Raw genomic sequence first — 19,453 nt, forward strand, 5'->3', positions numbered from 1 at the left:
CTAACTCAAATCACTTTTCCCCTCTTATTAAAAACTATTTAATTAAATGGAATGAGTTCTGCTTATTCATAAAATAATCTGTTTGAGCCCGAAGCTACTCCGAAGATGGTAGAATTACTGGTAAATTATTAATTATTCTTAACTGAAGTCTAAAGTATGCAAAACGTCAGCAGTTCATTGGCCTGGGATTTCACATCTTCCTCATCTGTGTTGGCTGCTGCCCCAAGCTGCATTTGGTTTGGTTAGGATATTTCTAGGGGTGGTTAGAGCTCTACTTGGAAACCTGTTTTTAAAAAGCAAGATACAAATCAATCCCCTAAAGAAGAAAGTCTGCAGCATTGCATATGTTTCTTCAAGTACTAAGGAGGGAGGCCAGCACTTTTTTTTTTTAACAGTTCTTGGGAAGTCACGGTTGGCTCTTCTCAGTAGTGAAGGGGATACCCAGACTTATCTGTCAGGGTTGAAAGGTGCTGTGTGAAGTGGTCCCCCCACTGAGTAGAGGGCTGTTACTGGGTCCTTCGAGCTGCTGCAGAACAAAAACCCCTACTCAGGTGTCTGTCGTCTTTGCCTCTGAGCTGCATTGTATTGGCTCAGATCAGGGCTGCTGATTTCTATAGTTCATGATGGGTCATCATTTTCTAGGCCACCCAAGGAGGGAGTACCAGCACCGAGACTGTAAGAGTCCAGGCCAGGTAGCACTGGAGCCTTAGTGGATTACAGGTTGTCTTCAGGACAGTGGTGTATTTTGCACCATTGCTTACTTTTAAAGACAGGGAAGGACAAGGTAGAAGAAACATGATGAAAACATTCCTTGGTAGGCCTTTACCGTCCTGGGTTGAGGCTGCTAGGGAAACCTGTGAAACACAGGCAGGCATGTAGGTCTTGGTGTTTCATTTGGCCAGGCCATTCAAGAACCTGGAGTGTTATTTTCCAGAAGTAGAGGCTTCCCCATAGAACCAGTTTTCACTGAACACCGGTCTCCTGGTATTCAGTGAATCAGGTCTCATATTTACAGGCAGGTCTTACATGTCAGCTGTTAATAGCCCTACCTCTCTACTGCTAAGAGAGTCTAGAGATGTAAAAGTGAAAGTAGGTACGTTGATGAGGTTTCAGTCAATTTGGTGTCTCCCATACTAACATGAAGCTTTTGACGGCTTCATTTCCTCGGTAGACAGCTGGCAACAATTACCAGAGCACGCTGTGGGAGGCTGGGCATTAAGAGGTTGACATTATTGAATTGTGTCATGCTGCACTGCAGTGTTCTGTACTGGAGAGGAGGGTGTAGCAGGAAGTTCTTCCAGGTAGTGGAGGTGACTGTGAGCATGGGACGCTCCTGAGTTACTCCGTCTGCCAGTTGGCTCACAAGGTCCTGGGCTCCTTAAACTATGTGTAAGCTAAGGAGGTAACTACTTCGTAAGGTGGAAAGTCAAACGAGGGCCCTGATTTAAGAAAACATTCTTGTGTAAAATTGATAGTGAAATTAGTATGTTCTGCAATATGCTTAGCAACTCTGTCCAGCCAGTAAATTTCTATTTTTGAAAGTTGAGAACAGTAAGTTCTGTTGTTTTCCCCATTTTTGAAAGGCTACCTATGGGTAGTTGTAATAATACTAAGATTTGGGATTTCTGTTTTATTTTTCTTGTATCCTTGCTTTTGACGGGTGTCAGTTCCTTTAAGTTCCTGTAACCATTAGAAAGACTTCATTTCTGTCCTCAAAGTGCTTCGTAGTCTCGTAGCTCCTTCTGCATTTTTAGGTTGACAACTGAAAGTTTTCATTATGCCTTTAAACAGGAGCCCCTACTAGTATGGCCCAGTTGGTTGGGCATTCCCACGCAAAGCACAAGATAGCTGGTTTGATTCCCGGTCAGGGCACAGCCTGGGTTGCAGGTTTGGTCCCTGGTCCGGGCATGTACCACAGGCAACCCATCGATGTTTCCCTCCCTCTCCTCCTCCCTCCTTTCCCCTTTCTTTAAAAATAAACAAATAAGTAAAATCTTTAAAAGAAATAGTTCCAGAGAAGACATTTTCTGACAGAGTGGATGTTTGCATTTACAATTCTGAAGCACACTCTGTGGACCCCGACTGCCGTAGGTAGCGGTTTTGACACCCACTGTTGTTACTTTGAAATTCCATGATCAAGCTCTTTCATTAAGTCTGAAACTTTACTCTGCTTTTTCTTCCTCGTTTCATGTTTTCTTTTCCACTCCCCTTCAATAATTTCACCCTATTATGACATACTTTTATGCCTGAAAGCCTTTTAATTATCACCCTAATTCTTTATGACAAATAAAGAGTGACATTTAATTTTTTTAATTTTCTGTGACTATAGGCTAAATCAGTTGAAAAAAATTTTAACTTTATTATTATTGGTGCCAGTTTATCAAAGCAATAAATCATGTAAATTTTGATAATTTTTTAATATAAAGTAGAAATGTTATTGGAAATACATTTTGAATAAGACAGGATAAAACATGACAAATTATAGGTTTTTTATAGATAAGAGAAATTTTAGTTAGATACTTTTCTTTCAGTCAATGTCTTTGTCTTGAAAGTCTTTTTGAGTTATCTGCCAAAAATCCCAGTGATTGATTTTTGTATGATCCTACATTTATTTGAATACTGTATTTCAGCTGACAGTACTCTTCTGAATTGTTTTGAAAGCAAAGAATTGAAGACCATCTGAGACATGGAAGAATTTCTTTTGTAGAGTCATGTGCTTTCTTAGTGTCTACCCTGATACCTTTGAATAGATCTTTTGCTTGGATTTGGGGGAGTCTTATATGGCCATGGTGAGATCCAAAGCCTTTTTGTGTGTGAAATAGTGTTTATGAAAGGGGACCTTTGACACCAAGGGCATTCTCAGGCAGATCAGTCTTAGAACACACAGAGTGAAGTGATGAGATTCCCTTCGCAGGTCAGGTTTGAAGGCTTCAACTTGGCACCACCCTGGCCTGCTCAGCATGCTTTTGATGTCAGTGTGCCTGCGTGTCTTTGCTCTGTCTTTGGTCAGAATTGTGCTTTGGGCTGAAAGATATTTTAGTTTACCACGCCCCTTCCAGAAAATACCAATACTAAACACATGTGGATAGATAGATACGGGCAGTACCACACTCAGTTGTGTTTTGGTCTGAACCGGTCTCATCGTACTTGGGGCTTACTCATCTTAGAGAAGTCAAGGAAGCAGGTGGGCGCTGGTGAGGCAACAGGAGCACTAGGTAGGACAGACACTGTCCCCACCACCATGTGATGTCAGATGTTGCCTGTGAGTCCTTTCTTGCCTCTGCTGTTCTTGAACCTCGATAGGCACTTTTTGGAGAATTGATAGAGGGAGGTGAAAAGCTCTCGAAAGCAAATTGTACATAAATAGATATTTTAAATGCCTGCATGAAGTTCTGCTGCTATCATCACTTCCAGTCTTCTCTGGAATTAATTAGTGCCTAGACACGTACAGCAGAAGGCAGTCTGATGCATTTCCACGAGGTTGCTTGATGAGTGTCAGGTGTCCTGTGTTTTACAATCCCCTATTCGGCCAGCCTAGAGAGTAGAATGCAAACTGTTTCTTCCGTGTCCTTTAAAAGCATACTGTTAATTTATTTTTGTTTCTGTCTTTAGTGTTCTCCGTGGCCCGACACCCCCACAGCCTACGTGAATAACAGTCCCTCCGCCGCGCCCACTTTCACGTCCCCACAGCAGAGCACTTGCAGTGTCCCCGACAGGTACCTGCTTTGTGTCATTGTGCACCTGAGGCTGACTGATGCTCGAGCTCCTTTGTGGCCCTTCCTCTCAGTTTACAGCAGCCTCTCTCTCTGTTGGTCTGAAGTGTGTAGTAGTCATGGGAAGTTGCCTCCTTCCGCCTCCCAGTGCCTTGTGTCTCACGCATTCACAGACCATGGACATTGTAGGGGTGGGTGTTTTCAAGATAGATTCTCCATGAGATAGAAAGAACGTTAGTGGGGTTCACGGATAGGGAAAGGGCAGTGAGATTTAAAGGTGAAACTATGACTTGACTATGTTAAGACCAGTTGATTGTTACAAATTCTCATCATATCAAACAAGGGTTATTTTCTGCTCCCTTTCTTCTCCTTCCTAATAAATACACTATTTGTTTAATAAGTCTTTAAACTTAAAAGAAGGACTTCCAGTTTCTAAGGACTTAACAGTGGTTTTAAAGATGGGACTGGTGGACCTTGTTTACTCCACTATCTGGCCTTGACATGCAGCTGAAAGTCCCATGCCCCCTGGGTGGGAGCTGGAGCAGCGTCTCAGGCGTCCCAGGGGTCTTGGATGTGCCGCAGCGGTGCCCGACGGGACTGCCCCGCCGGGCTGTGCTGCAGGACTGGTGCCAGTCGGGTCAGTCAGGACCTTCCTGCCGTGAGGAGGTTCCGGCCCCGCCTCCCCACACTGGCACTGTGGCCTGAGGTTTCAGCATAGGACTCTGAGGGAGCACAAGCATGCTTTTTCCCTGAGGAGAAGGAAGAGCTGGCAAGGCAGCTCATTTCTTAGGTTGTTGCACTCTGAAGGTAGAAAAAAGCTCTTGGACTCAGACAGGGAAGAGTCCAGAAGACCAGCATGTTGCCATGTAGGGGAGCTCTTCCCACTTCAGTCAAGTCCAGCTTCAGCAGCCTTAGAGAATGATCATGATGTTAGAGACAAGCTGCGAATCCTGCACTCACTGGTTGCCTGGATATTTCCTGGGGCCACTGTGTGCCCAGCACTGTTCCAGGTGCTGTGATATTTCAGTGACAGACGGATCCCCGTCTGAGAAGCTGAAGTTCCGGTGGGTGAAGGGGGTGGTAAACAATCAACACAGTGAGCCTAGGAAACACTCCAGTACCAGTGCCAAGAAGGGAGCCAGAGCCCGGGACCTGGGCGGCGGCCACACTCCCTGGGGAAGTGTTCTTCATTTCACCTTAGTGACAGAAGGAGAGCGGTGCGTGTTTGTTTGTTTCTTTCGTTCTCCTGAATTTCACCCTCTTTAGTCATGGGTAAATGTGTTAATTAAAGGGGTGTCACTTCCATTTTGACTTAGGATTATCATACCAATTCTTATAGCTTACTGTTTTCTTAAAGTAGACCTTTTTGCAGTAATTTTCCATTGTTTATCTGTCTTGGTTTCTCCCATTTTTTTCCCCCCGCTAAAGTGAGTATCCTTCATTTTCCTGTTATTCTGGAGATAGTTGGAGCCCCTTTGTTTCCCAGAACTCGAATCTCTTACTCGAACAGAGAAAGAGGCAGCACAAATTGAGAAAGTCTTCTGTCATAATCTCATCCTGTTCACCCTTGACCAGCTGTATCAGAACTCTCATTGCACGTTTATATTGCTGTGTCACACAGTGTTTTTTAAAGTTTACACGCACGCTCAAACAATGACCATCTTCTCCTTCCCTCTCCCTCTCCCCAGCAATTCTTCTTCCCCAAATCATCAGGGAGACGGAGTTTCACAGACCTCTAGTGAAGTAAGTATCTGGTTCCTAAAACTGTCGGGTGCTTTCTGGGCCCTGCGTGTTTAAGGCCCTGGCAGGGGCTTGCGTCATTGTGTGGGTCACCGAGTGGTCAGACTTGTGCCCTTCTTGGGTTTTTTTACTTCACCCTTGGAGGATTCCTGCCTTTTGCTTCAGTGTTCTCTATAACATGCTAAACAACCTGGGGTTGATTTTTTTGTGAGTTTGAATGGTTGCTTCTGCTTATGTTTTCTTGGTTAATAGCAACTTCAGCCTTCAGCCACGACCCAGGAAACACAGCAGTGGCTGCTCAAAAACAGGTTTTCTTCCTACACGAGACTGTTTTCCAACTTTTCAGGTATGTTGTGTGTGTACGCACGCGTGCACGTCATTTTTGTCTCTGTACTTTGTATTAATCTTTTTTAATTTTGAAGTAATTAGAGGTTTATAAAAGGTTGTCAGAATACGTCCAGGGAAGTCCCGTGTTCCTGCCCCCCAGTCTCCCCCAGCGGGAACAGCTCGCGTGGCCCGCGCACACTCTCAGGATCAGGGGCTGACATCAGCACGGTCAGTGCGCCCTCATTGGTGTATGGGCACATACAATTCTGTGCAGCTTTTTCAGTTATTAACTTTTTATTTTGAACTAATTTTTCCCTTACTGTAAGTCACAAAGATAGTACAGAGATGTTCCAAGGAGCATCACATGATTGTAGTACAACATCAAAACCATGGAATTGACATTGGCGCACTGTATGTATATAGTTCTGTGTCATTTGTCACACGCACAGATTTGTGTAACCACCACCAAAGATTAATACGCCCCCACAGGGTTTCCCTTATGTAGTCCTACCCACTACCACCAACAACCTCTAATCCCCGACAGTCTGTTCCCTGTCTCTGTGATTGTGTCATTTCAAGAGTGTTATATAAATGGAATCATACAGTATGTGACCTTTTGAGATTGGCTTTTATTTTTAACTCAGCATAATGCCCTTGAGTCTATCAAAGTTGTATCAATAGTTCGTTTTGTTATTCCTCTTTATTGCTATGTAGCACTGCATGGTATGAATGTACTCAGGTTTGGTTTTATAATACTTAAGTATAACCCTGCATAGTTAGCTAAACAAATATTTAGTGGAATTTTAAAAGGGACCAACCAAGTGCTTCTTTGGGTGGTGCGACGGGAAACCTATTTAGAGGAACAGTAATAGACACACCAGGTGGGAGATTCTTCCCAAACATATTTGGCCCCAGAACGCTTTTCCCACAAAATGCTAACAGGCGCATCCTGAGAACCACAATAAAGCGGCGCTCAGCTTTCCTTTGCCCACAGTGCTGTGGGCCGTAAAAATGCAGCTTGAGCCTTTTAGGGGGATGGACCACTGGTGTGCACATACCTGGCCCAGACGAAAGCATGATTTCACAAAGAACGTGGCTTCCTTTCATGTCAGCCATGTACTGCGATGCTTGTGTGACGATCAGTCATTTCACATGTCATTCTTTGTCTCTCTGAAACTAAAGCACTGGATTGAAGTCATGCTACCAGCTGCACTTCTGTTTGATTAAGTAAAACCTTTTATATGAAAAGCTGGAAATTTAAACATTTCAGTGTGAGAGAGGGAAACGCATCTTGAACCCTCATAAAGAGTAAAGCCCATGCAAAAAGCTCTGACCGTTGGAACTGGAGGAGGTCCCAGGTTATGCCTGTTATATTAGACTGATCCATCTTTCCATTAAGAGAGTTCTAAGCTCTTTCCACTGGGACCGTGGTCCCGTGCCTTGGCCTCTTGCCCTTACCCTGTGAGCTTCCCAGTAGTAGAAGGGTGAACAGGAGACCGAGCTCCTGCTCTGAGCCTCCTGGGCATCCACATTTCAGGAAGGCTGTGCACATGAGTATCTGTCCAGTTCTGTGGAGGGCTACAGATGCGCGCACACCCACCTCTGGCCACACCTGTGAGCCAGTCCTGTGTTCAGGGGCGCAGGAGGCGTGTCGTTGGCCACAGTGGAGAGATGAGCGCGAGCCTGTCTTTGTTTAATTGATTCCATCAGTGCTCGTGCCTCATAGGAAATGTGCTTCTCTGGTCTTTGTATCTCTTAACCAGCTGTAGTTGTTGGGCTCTCCCCTTCAGGCCCTCAGGAATAGAAAGGTAACCCCACTGTCTTGTTACATAGGTAAGTGGGTATTTGTCATATGGAAGCCATGCCTGAACCCCATTGGGCATCTTACTTCTCCCAATAAACTACACCTTGAGTGTTAATAAAAGGGAAAAACAAAAGATTGTTGACACCTTCAAACATAAAGAGTAGACCGAAGAGTACGATGGACTCTTGTGTAACGATCCCCAGCTTCAAACACGAGCAGCCTTTGGTCCGTCCAACTCTACCACTTCTCCGCCTTTCTGCTGTGTCTTACAGCACGTCCAGATACGTCATGTACACTTACAAGTATTTGGGGGGCAGGTGGGATCTTAGGCATGATGCGCAGTTCTCTGCCACGCTTTTGTACCGGAGCTGGCTGCTGTGACAGTTGTTCCAGAAACCTTGGCTTCTTCACTGCACATGCTGCACAAAGAGGCCCACCCTTGGGTGTCCTCCCAGCTCGTGTGGCTTCAGCTAAGCAAGTCCCCAGAACTCTGGACTTCATTTCTTCTTTTTATAAAATGAAAGATTGACTGGGTGACCGCAAGGACAATTATGGGAGTCAGAATCACGTTTGTCCACACAACCACACACAGCCAACATGATGCAGGTGGTGGAACCCTGTGTTGGAGCAGACTGTCCTGTTGGCCTTGCTCGTTGATCCGATTTAGCAGCCTCTGGGCTTCTAAGCTCCTTCTTCATACCGGACGCGGAAGAGCCAGTGCTCCCTTGGCTCTGAGGAACTCCGTGTGTGTGTGCTTGTTTGTGTGTGTGCATACACGGGAGACCTGTGATGGTTCTGAAAGACATTTAACTGTGTGAAGACAGATGCCATAAAGCAGCCAGCCCTGCTAGCTCCTTTTCCATTTCTTTGAGAAGAATCTCTTTATGCTATTCTCTAGGTGCCGACTTACTAAAACTGACAAAGGAAGATTTAGTACAAATTTGTGGTGCAGCCGATGGAATTCGGCTCTATAATTCCCTGAAGTCAAGGTAAAATACTGTGTTTCAAAGGAACTGTCTTGCTTGAGATAAGAACCTTATCTCAAGCCTTTCTGTGTGCGGGGCTGTGGGCAGAAGGGGTGCCCACGCTAGGTGGGCGTGTGCCTGTGCGCTGCCGCGCGTCGGCAGCGCCATGCTCACGAGGAGACTGTTTTGTGTACACCTTCAGGGCAGGCCCACATATGATGCAGGCACTGATGAGGGCAGAGGTAGACGGTAAGACGGGTAGCAATGCACATGGGCAGTACTGAGTTCTTGAAGACGACTGGGTTTGTTGCCAAGAAAACAAACTTCTCATTTAGGTGAGCTATACTACAGAATCTATGGTTTTCAAGGTCATATGGCTGCTACTAAACAGTTATTAAAAATGTAAACCTCTAATTGTGCATTAAAATGAAAGAACCGTAAACTGTGCTGGCTTTTAGGATTCATTTACTGTCATTGCTGTTTCTAGACCTGTGTGAAAATTCCATTAAAATTGAACCTTACTGATTTTAAATTGCTGACTTAATCTTGAAACTTAAATTTACCAGCATCTGACAGACCATCTCAGTGGTTTAGAGTCTGGATCATCAGATTAGACCACCTGTGATAGTTGGTGTGAGGTGTGTGTTTTTATATTTTTACTAGTACATTATTTTGTATAATGAATTAACATTGTAAAGTTCTCATAAGGAACTAGCGCTTAGATTCCTGTAGTGTCATTTGTACGTGTGGCGAAGCAGCTTTCTCTCCCGGGCTCATGAGTGGCATCTTGTGATTGCAGGTCGGTTAGGCCCCGCTTAACCATCTACGTCTGCCAGGAGCAGCCGGGCAGCCCAGCGCTGCCGGGGCCGCAGCCAGCTGCAGGCCGAGGAGCCGAGAATGGCAGTGGGACCCCCTACGGTGCGTATGGGGGCATCTCGACCTCCTGTCACTCCCTTTCCAACACTGAGGTACCAGCAGAAGGTCCCGACCAGGGCACTGAAAGACTCCTGTCCCGTTAGGACTGTCGAGTTGATGATGTGTGAGTCCTGGCAGCATGGAGCTCTAGGGCTGAGTCCTCAGGGAGCAGGGAGATGGGGGCCTCTCTCAGTTATTTCAGCCACATGATCATCCTTTTTTTTTTTTTTTAACATGGCCCTTCATTGCCAGCAATATCTAACATGTAAAAGACTAGCTTTTGATGCTTTAGGGTTTTGCAGCCTTAAAAAAAAAATCGCAGATGCAATGATGAATGTAACTTTGGCCTCTTGGTGAGAAAGCAGGAGGGTTTTTCTTGTTACCCATTTTACTGACTGGGGAGAAGACTTAAAATGTCACAAGTGCAAAGACGCATCTGTGTATCACTGGGAAGTGTGTGGACTTGTGTCAGGCGAGCATCTGGCCAGCACTGTGAGCTCTGTGTGGTGAGTCTGGTGGCTGTCCTGTGTCGCCGTAAATACACTCTGCATCGTTACCACCCGAGTACTGGGAGGGCCTCATCTTCCTGCAGGTCTTCCTGAATTAGGGCAGAGACAAACTCCCAGCCCCTCCCCGCCCTCTAAATGCGGGCCTTGGGAAGAACAGCAGGTGTGTTCTCCTTTGTAAAGCGGGCGTGTGATGCGCTCTCCCCCTTCCCATGTTCTGAAACGTGGTAAGGGCGGCACACTCAGAACTTTTCAGGGAGAAATACGGAACTCAAAGAGGTAATTACTTGCCCTGAACTCCCAGTCATATGATTACTGACTCAAAAACTATGAGCTTTTTAGGGTTTTTTTTTTTTAATGTATTGCTAAAATCACCTTATTTTTGAAAAGAGCTTCTTCCTTCAGGTATAATTTACATGCCCTAAAATCCTCCCGCTGTGATTATATGATTCGGTGATGCTTCGGTAAACGTACAGTTTCGCAGCCGTTGCCACAATCCGGTTTAGTTGCATTACTCCAGAAAGATCCCCTGGGCACATTTACAGTCCACTCCCGTTCGTTTTTCATGAAAATGAAAACCTCAAATCTTTTTGTATCGATATTACTGTTAATGTTTATATTTTAGTAGTTTGAAAGGTGTGATCTTCCTGTAGATCCAGGTGGGACACAGATAAAAGGTTATTGCTGAAGTGCTGCTCTCGTATTTTTTATTTCAGTTTATCATGCCATCTACTTGGAAGAAATGGTGGCCTCAGAAGTTGCTCGAAAACTTGCGTTGGTGTTTAATATTCCCTTCCACCAAATTAACCAGGTTTACAGACAGGGTCCCACCGGTATTCACATTCTCGTTAGTGATCAGGTAACTCGAACGGACTCGCCCGTTTGCTTTTCCCTTTCACACTGGTTCCACTTCTGTATACATCACTGAGGAACTGTAGAACAGTTCTGTGGCCGCTTTCACAAGTACTCCTGAAAATCATTTCAAACTGTTGGGAATCCAACTCGGTAAGACTTGATAACCAAGAGTTTCAGGGAGTCTAGTGAGGCAAGGAATTCAAATGGAGGAGAGCTATGGCTCACTGCCCCCCCCCCCCCCCACAGCCTTTCAATTCAGACGCTCCCTGGGGGGCCGCAGGGTAGTGGGGCTTTGGCCCCTTTTTATGGGGAGGGGCATTTGGATGTGTTTCCTTTTTCCACTATTTGGTGAGTAACTTTAAGCAGTCAGGTTAGAGGTACAGCGTTTCCCTGTGGTGTTCAGCGACAGGTGATAGTAGAAGAGCGCTTGCGCAGTGCCTTTTTGTTCCAGTAACTGTGCAGAGGACCAGGTCGGGTGGGTCGTCGACCCGCTCCCTGGGGACCATCACGTGTGGGCACTGCCGCCGAGCAGCAGGCGTCATTCCGGCTGCCACGCCCTGCGGCCACCGGTTAGGCCATGTGCGCTTGTAGCCACACTGGGGGGATGGCGGCATCTTCTTTTACCCGTTTTAATCTCTCAAGTCCGTTACAGAAGGACAGCTGCATCCTAACCTCTGTTTTCTCCTTCCAGATGGTTCAGAACTTTCAAGATGAGAGTTGTTTTTTATTCTCCACAGTAAAAGGTACTTTGAGTGTGTGCATGTGTCTTGGAATGCTGGGGCCGTGAAATACGATGTGTGCCTGTGGTCAGCACTCACCTCGTGTCCACTTTCCAAATGCTAGCTTTGCTAATTTTAAGAAGAGTTGGAAAAATGAATCCAGAGTGTGTATTTTTAATCCTCACCCAGGGATACGTTTCTCGGTTTTAGAGAAGCAGGGAGAGAGAAACATGGATCGGCTGCCTCCCATACGTGCTCCGACTGGGGCTCGAACCTGCAGTCTAGGTGCGTGCCCTGACCAGGACTGAACCACAGACGATGCTTTAACCAAGCACCCAGGCAGGGCCGAACTCAGAGAATAATTCTCATGGTCGTACAGAAATGAACTAGCCAACAAGGAAGATAGATCAATCCTTGTAGGTGACTGGGGAAGATAATCTTAGTTCACCCAGCCAGCTGAGCATCTTTGTTAGACACCATGCTTGTGGTGCCAGGAAAGTCTCAACAAAACAGGCCGTGGATCTCTCACTCTAGTGGAGGAAGCAAAGCAGAATTGGCCAACAGATGCACATAATTAGAAATGTTTTCAGCGCCATGAAGGAATGGGAAGGCGAGGGGTGTTTATGGATGAGGAGGAGCTGGGTAGGGAGACACGAAGCTGGTGGGGAAGGCCTCTCTGAGGTGGTATCATTGGTGCTGGGGCTTGAATCACCAATGAAGGAGGCAACTATACGAGGAGCATCCCAAAGCCATGTGTGCAGAAAAAACTGGCTGCTTAGGAGGTTTAAAAGCAGGCCACATGGTGACCACATAGTGTGTGATGGGCGAGTAGAGCAAGACCTGGTGATGTCAGTGTAGATTTTACTGGAATGCCCTGGGAAGCCAATGCAGTTGTTTCAACGAAGGAGTAGTGTGGGTTTTTCTTTGCCTCCGTTGCCTCTGCAACTCTGGAGACAGGTGAGAAGACGGGAAAACTGGAGGGAGGTGCCGTCCTCTGACACATGTGTGGGCAGGGCTCTGCTGCACTCCGCAGCTGAGGGAGGAGTGGTTTGACTTCGGGGAGAAACTGAATGGACAGTGGTCCCAGTAGTTACGGTTGGGGAAATCGTTCGAGAGTCCCATTTTGGGTGTAGGAGCGCGAAGCTGGCATGTAATTCTGCCTGCCTCAGGCTGGCGGGAGAGGCCAGGGCGGGAGATGGGACTCGGGCCGGAGCAATCATTGAGGGAGCGACGCTGAAAGAGGACATGAGTTCCAGCCAGAGGGTCAGGTGAAGGGGTTTTTACCCCTTACGTGGGGTTTGTGCTTTAGGTTTTCTTTGTTCTTCCAGGTCCTTTAGGTGTAAAGTAGGACTGTTGATTGGGGATTTTTGAGGTAGGCACCACCTGTAGTTGTGAACTTAACTTGTAGAACTGCTTTTGCTGAATTCCATAAATTTTGAAAAGTTGTTTTCATTTTCTTATTGTTTCAAGGTAGTTTTTGATTTCTTGATTTCCTCTTTGATCCATTGGTTATTTAGTAGAATGTTGTTGAGCTTCCCTGTACTTGTCTTTTTCCAGTTTTCTTCCTATAGTCGATTTCTAGTTGCATGCCATTGTGGTTGGAAAAGAAGCTTGGTATGATTTCAGTCTTCTCAGATTTATTGAGGCTTGTTTTGTGGCCTAACATGTGATCTGTCCTGGAAAATATTCCATATGCGCTTGAAGAAAAAGTGTATTCTGCAGTTTTTGGATGAAATGTTCTATAAATGTTGATTAAGTTAATCTTACCTAACGTGACATTCAAGGCCATATTCCTTAATTTTCTGACTGGGTTATCTACCATTGATGTGAATCAGGTATTTAAATATACTGACTGCATTTATTGTATTACTGTGACTTGCCCACTTTATGTCTGTAATAATTGCTTTATATATTTGGCTGCTCCTGTGTTGGCTGCATAGGATAGACACTTGCTATTGTATCCTCTTTTTGGATTGACCCACTTCAAATTATGGAATGTCTTTCTTTGTCTCTTTTACATTTTTGTTTATAAAGTCTGTTTTGACAGATGTAAGGATTGCTACTCCAGCTTTCTTTTCATTTCTGTGTGCGTGGAATACCTTTTTCCATCCCTGCACTTTCAGTCTGTGGCTTTCAGTTTCTAGTGAGTCTCTTGTGAGTAGTGTACAGGTGGGTCATGTTCTTAACCACCAGCCATCGTGTCTGCTTTGGCGCATTTATCTATTTACACTTAAAGTAATTGTAAATATGTACTTACTGTCATTTAGTTCATTTTTTTTTTTTTTTAGTTCTCTGTAAGAAGGAGCTTTTAAATGCAGAATTATATGAAAAAAGGTTTTTAAAAGTCTGCTGACGGGTTAAAATCTAAATCCAGTCTCAGCACAAAAGCTGCATCTCAGAGAGCAAGCTGTCCTGTGTCACCCTTTCTCAGGAGTCGCTCTCACCGAGAGCGGCCCCCACGGTGTCCACACCCCAAGTTCCCTCTCTGCCTCACGTGTCGCCCGTGCCATCAGGTTGCCCGTGAGGCGGAGCTTTTCACTGTGAACTGCTTCACTTCATCTTTTATTTTCACAAACTCTCCAGCGTGGTACTCCTCTGCTCAGTCTTTCGTTCTCAAAGCAGAACGGGTTTTGCTCTGCAAGACTGACATCATCTAAAAAAGGGAACTCATGCTGTGATTAACTGCATGGTCGTGTTCTGTGAAAGTGGTGGACATTCCTTATGTCAGACGTCCCAGGATGTCCCCTCCAAACTCGGTGCGCCTTTTTTCAGACTTTTTTCCTCATGAAAAAACTCATTTTTTTCCTTGGTGAATGCCTGTATTGCTTATCTCCATTTCCAGAAAAACAACTAGGGCACCCGGCAAAAATAGTGGTATCTTTTTAACTGTTTTGGATCTACCTCTGTGGAGTTCAAAAATTATTTCCGGCCCCGGTTAAGAGCGCAGTCCCGATAGGCCAAGGCTGTGGGCTCCATCCTTGGTTGGGCCACACACAAGCAGCGGCCAGCGGGCGCACCAGTATGTGGAACAACAGATCGATGTTTCTTTCTCTCAAAATGAATAAATACGAAACTTATCTCCAGGAAAGATGGATACGAGCACTCGGTTTATGTGTACGTGCCATGCGGAGAGCTGACTGCCCTGCCCTGGCACAGTGTTCGCCCCCGCCCCGCCTCCCCCTTGCCCCTCGCTGGCAGCGCTTGCGCTGCTTGTGTTGGTGCCCCTCCCGCTCCCCTTCTCCCCACCCAAAACTTGCAGGTCGGTAGGCACAGGGTGCTGATGGGAGTATGGGCCAGGCACCAAAAAAGCAAAATGTTTAAAAAAGGAATGTGTACATGAAGTTGCCTTAGGGCAGAGGAGCTGGAGGAGGTGAATCCGCTTTTATTCCTGTAGAATTATTTAAAGGTAACCTCTGAGCTAGGGGAGGCAGCTATAGATTTCTGGGAATTTTCGATTTCGTAGTCTTGATTTTCCTGTTTGGCTTAAAAAACAAACAAACCTAACCTCTCTTTCCTTTTTCTGCAGTTGAAAATAGTGGTGGTATCCACATAATTTTGAAGTGATGTCTTACGTAGTCTGAACTATATTCAGTACCAAATAAAGTCACGCTTAAAAGTGTGTGAAGACTGAATCCAAGAAGTCTTGGGATTGGATTTTACTGTATGAAATGTTTCATATTGAAAACACAAGATGACCTTTCTAATGAGCTGTATGAGAGGCGAATCTCCTCACTGTCACTGCCATGGCCAAGCATCCTCGTGAGAGCGAGCGCGTCGGGACAGCACGCCTGTTCTAGGGGCCGCGCTGCAGGCGGGCCGCCTGCTTCTCTGGCGGGGGCCAGGAGATGGAGTTCCTAGAAGCAGCCTTTGCTGTCTTTTTACACTGTATGCGGTTTGGAAATGAATGTAAAAACATACTGTGGGCATTTACCTTTCTGTGCCAGTTTGGCCTGCATCGCCTGAACCTTCTGCTGAGCTGGGGCTGGGGACAGTGCTGTCGTGGAGCCAGCGTGGGATCTGTGTGCAGAGAGGTGCCACGTGCTGACACGGTGACTGTGGTCGGGTAAGCGGCTTGCCACCTTCTCGGAAGAAATCATGTCTGACTAAAGGTGTGCGTCGCGCGTCATCATGCCAGATGGGGAGGAGCCAAGCAGGAGGGCCGGAAGCAAGCTGCATTATCCAGAGTACCTTGGTGAGAGGATCAGTGTAAATCCTAATAGGTACAAAGACTTCTGTGTTTTTGCTTTGTCACAGATTTATTGAAAAACTTTTCGCTTTTGCTTTCATTTTTAGCATTTCGTTTCTGGTTTTCATTTTTGAAGCCCCAATGCCTTTTAAACTTCTGTGGTTTTCTTTCCGTTTCCTCTGTCCCTGTGTCTGACCCCTCTGAACTGCCCTTCCCACCCCAGCCTGCACCCTCCCCTTCTCGAACACCCTTCGCGTCCTGCCCCGGCATCAGAGCTAGGTGACCCGGGCAGGAGAGGGCGGGTAGTTTCTGACATAGTGGTGAGGGGTCTTCATTCTCAGCAAGTTGAAATTATTCTGGGAACACTAAACATCACAAATCAAACACTATATTGTACCATGAAAATTCCTTAAACTTCTCAAATATTGAGCTTTTTAGTACAATCATGATTAGACGTTCCGGTGATTACTTAGAGGCTTTTTATACACCACATGATAGCTTCCTTTTCTGTAAAAAGACTGCCTCTTTCACAAAACCAAATGCTTGTGTCTCAGTATGCTTTTCAAAGGGAACCTAACTATTTTCTCGATTTTTTTCCTACTATCTTTATCTCTTCCCTTCACCCAAAGCCTTTCCCAAAATTCATCAGCAAGCATTTTTGAGGCCTGTAGTGTAGCACATCCAATTTGTTTTTAAACTTAAATTCCATTTTAATTATAGCACCTCTGTCCACTTACCTGGGTGTCTTGGTTTTGAATGTGTTACTTGATCTTTATCTTCGTTCAGGCAGAAACAGGAATGAGTCTTTTTGAATTTAAAATCTGTCCCATAAAGGAGGTTGTCTGATACAAAGAAGCACTGTTTCTAAATATCTCCACCTTCAGTTTTACAATGTCTGCAATTCTCATAGACCCTAAAGCAGGAGAGCCTGCCTTTCTGTCGTTTTCCCTTTGCTTTTATATGACCACGTTTTCTGTACCGATCACTTGGGAAAGAAGTCAGCTTCCATTGTTTTAGTTTTGCTTGTCTACTTAGCATTTCTTTTTGAGTCTCAAGATTTATGGAACAATAAGTGTCATTAATGCTGTGTGCTATATTGAGTTCTTCATCGGGTTTTAGAAGTGGGGTAAAAAATAATTAAAAGCTCGTCAAACTTGAAATTGCACCAGGTGGTGTTGAGCATTAGTCTGTCCAAGTGAAACAAGTTAAATTATGGCACCAGCAAATTTGCTACTTTGTTTTTTAATAGTAGGATGTATACATCTCAGTATAATAAATGTTTTCCGACTGTTTTGCAAATGTGTGTCTCATTTGAAAATCCCAGATCCTGCCAGTGTTCTGAGTTCCTAACCAATCCGGTGTTTTCTAAGAGGCGAGGCCCATGTTCCTTCTTCCCAGTAACTTCCACGCCTGAAGCAGACCTGGTTGTATCAGAGGCTCTCCTGTTGTTGTGTAAATGAGGTCATGGGTCATTGAGCACGGTCGCTGTGATAGGTTAGGCATTCACATCAAGTAGAAAGTGTAATTCATAATCACTGAAGCAGATCTGTGCTATGGTGTTTATTTAAATAGCATCCTGCATCAATTCCCCACACAGTGGTGCAAATGTATATTTAAGTAACTGCAAAATTTGTAGGCAAGTGAATATCAGTATATCGGAAAGCAATAAAATCATCAGGACTTGAATGCTTGTTCTGGCAGTCCCGTTAAGTTGATTTTGGGGTTGTGGATTTACGTACGTGCCCCCCCTCTTCTTAGAATGCAGCTGAAGCACTGCGTCCTAAATGCTTCTAAAACTGTCCACCTAATAGAAGTACTGCTAGTCACGGGGAAAATGACACCTTGGCTTTGCTGTCTGACTTCACAAGCTCTGGACTCCTCAATGTGGGGAGTGGTTGCTAGGAAGGATCGGCTCCCATGAGCACAAGTTTGCCATGAAGGCGGTACGATGTTCCTCATGTTAATAAAGACAACAGAAGTGGACCGCACAGGCAGAAACTTGATTGATCGCCTTCCCGGAGTTTAGACAACATTAGCTCTTGAATTTGGGAAATGGTTTTGCTCAGATTGCTCTACCACAGATTACAGCAATAAAACCCTCTGATTTATTGCAATGGTTTATCCATTTTTATATTTGAGTCGCAAAAGGTGCCAACACTTTACTGATCTGAGTTTTAAGTGTGTACGACTTCTGAACAGTTCTGGTGTAACTTGATTTCTACGATTTTAAAATAAACTTGGAAAAAAAATCACACCCATTCTACATGCATCCATTCATTATTTTTAATCAATTATATTATAGATAACTTAAGCCTATTCACTTCTATTGCTTTAAGGTCCCCCAAATTTTGTGAGATGATGTGATTAGCTTTTCTCCTATAATAAAACTGTGCTGTAGCATACGCCAGAGCTTACAGTTCCCCATCAGGCAGCAAACTCTGAGTCGACTTTGTTTTTGGTCCCCAAAAGTATATGCGGCAAGTTGACAGAAACAGAGGTGAAGACCCTGCTCCACCCAGTTTAGAGTCCTTATTTCTTTGGTGTCTCATGGAAACTTCTTCACGTGCCTTCACGTAAGTCTCTACATATAAAACTATCGGGTATTATGAATTTGCAGTATAGTCACTGATGAAGTTGCTATTTAATCTTCAAAGTGGAAAAGTCCTGCTAATCAAAATGGAATCACTGAATTAAAGTAGGCCACTGTCTTAAGTATCAGGTAGAAAATCGACAGCCTGTATTTTCTGTTCAATTTGTGCTAACACTGACGGTCTGTCTGCGCCACGCTGACAAAGCCGAGGACGGAACTTTTGTTCCCTAGGAAGGTACACCCACCTCTTTAAGAAACCGGGTTTCTTGCACGGTCCTGGCTGCGTGGAGACCACTCCTGCCCTGTGTTTCCTGACACAAGGCTTTGATTTGATTGCTTGGCAGCAGAATCGAGGTGAAAACTATCACCTACAGAAGTTACTGCAATCCCTACTGAAGTCTTTTACCTGCAAATGCCTTTCCCAATGGAGAACCAACAGATGGCGGTGACAGTGGAGAAGGTGGGGAAGACTCGGGTCTCCTCTGGAGTTGGGCCCACGCAGCCGCTGTCAGAGAATGACGCAGCACCTGCACAGCCGGTGTCCGCTTCCTCCCACTGCCGTCGGGGGCGTGACGGGCGCGAAGTAGGCGTGCACTTTGACGTGAGGGAGCTGAGCCTGGAAATAGAAGGAAAAGTGGAATAATCTTCACACTCACACTTTGGGGATTATAGGCATAAACCTGGAAAAGCCTGTGGTCCTCCATGTAGAATTGGCTTCACTTTCACTAGGAGGCAAATAGTTCAGAAAGAAATCCTGTCTACATAAAACAGCACCTTGTAAACACAAAGGAACACTGATTTATACTATTTCTGCCCATGGGTAGTCACTGGCCCTGTATGCAAAGTGAAGGGTTCACAGCAGTAGCATCCCGGGGCTGTTCCAGGGTGTAAATGCAAAGTTTAAAATGTAAAGCACATTCAAGAAAACAACAGATGAACTATGTATGGGAAGAAAGTCACATTCTGTTAGGCGCTGTCACCTAGAAGTTAGTGAAGACCACATTCCACCTCTAGTGGGCATGACCTCCAGCCCTTTTCCTTGGAAGGGTGCTGATCACCAGACACTGTGGACCCCGTTTCGGAGCTGAATCTTCCAGGGTGGGGTCTAGTTAAGGGGATTTTGAAGTCTAAGG

The 19,453-nt window shown here is 45.3% G+C and overlaps 2 protein-coding genes across 6 annotated transcripts in view; one reads left to right on the plus strand and one right to left on the minus strand.

The window, feature by feature from the left end:
* Positions 1–17,029, plus strand: part of UBP1 (upstream binding protein 1) — a 56,638-nt gene extending 39,609 nt beyond the window's left edge. The window contains exons 9-16 of one of the 3 annotated variants that reach the window (XM_028518166.2): positions 3,613–3,716; positions 5,402–5,456; positions 5,706–5,799; positions 8,483–8,573; positions 9,349–9,467; positions 10,687–10,829; positions 11,517–11,568; positions 15,071–17,029. In XM_028518166.2, the coding sequence (XP_028373967.1) occupies positions 3,613–3,716; positions 5,402–5,456; positions 5,706–5,799; positions 8,483–8,573; positions 9,349–9,467; positions 10,687–10,829; positions 11,517–11,568; positions 15,071–15,108 (696 nt within the window). In that variant the 3' untranslated portion in view covers positions 15,109–17,029. Of the gene's footprint in view, positions 1–3,612; positions 3,717–5,401; positions 5,457–5,705; positions 5,800–8,482; positions 8,574–8,751; positions 9,110–9,348; positions 9,468–10,686; positions 10,830–11,516; positions 11,569–15,070 lie in introns of those variants that run through there. The other 2 variants (XM_028518167.2, XM_036030550.1) reach the window with 2 other exon arrangements.
* Positions 17,030–17,275: 246 nt separating this feature from the next.
* The window catches only part of FBXL2 (F-box and leucine rich repeat protein 2), a 39,872-nt gene continuing 37,694 nt past the window's right edge, over positions 17,276–19,453 (minus strand). For all 3 annotated transcript variants that reach the window (XM_028518306.2, XM_036030551.1, XM_028518307.2), the window contains one exon: positions 17,276–18,936. In XM_028518306.2, coding sequence (XP_028374107.1) covers positions 18,829–18,936 — 108 coding nt within the window. In that variant the 3' untranslated portion in view covers positions 17,276–18,828. The remainder of the gene's footprint in view (positions 18,937–19,453) is intronic.

Source organism: Phyllostomus discolor, chromosome 7 (assembly GCF_004126475.2).
Source record: "Phyllostomus discolor isolate MPI-MPIP mPhyDis1 chromosome 7, mPhyDis1.pri.v3, whole genome shotgun sequence".
Taxonomy (NCBI): Eukaryota; Metazoa; Chordata; class Mammalia; order Chiroptera; family Phyllostomidae; genus Phyllostomus; species Phyllostomus discolor.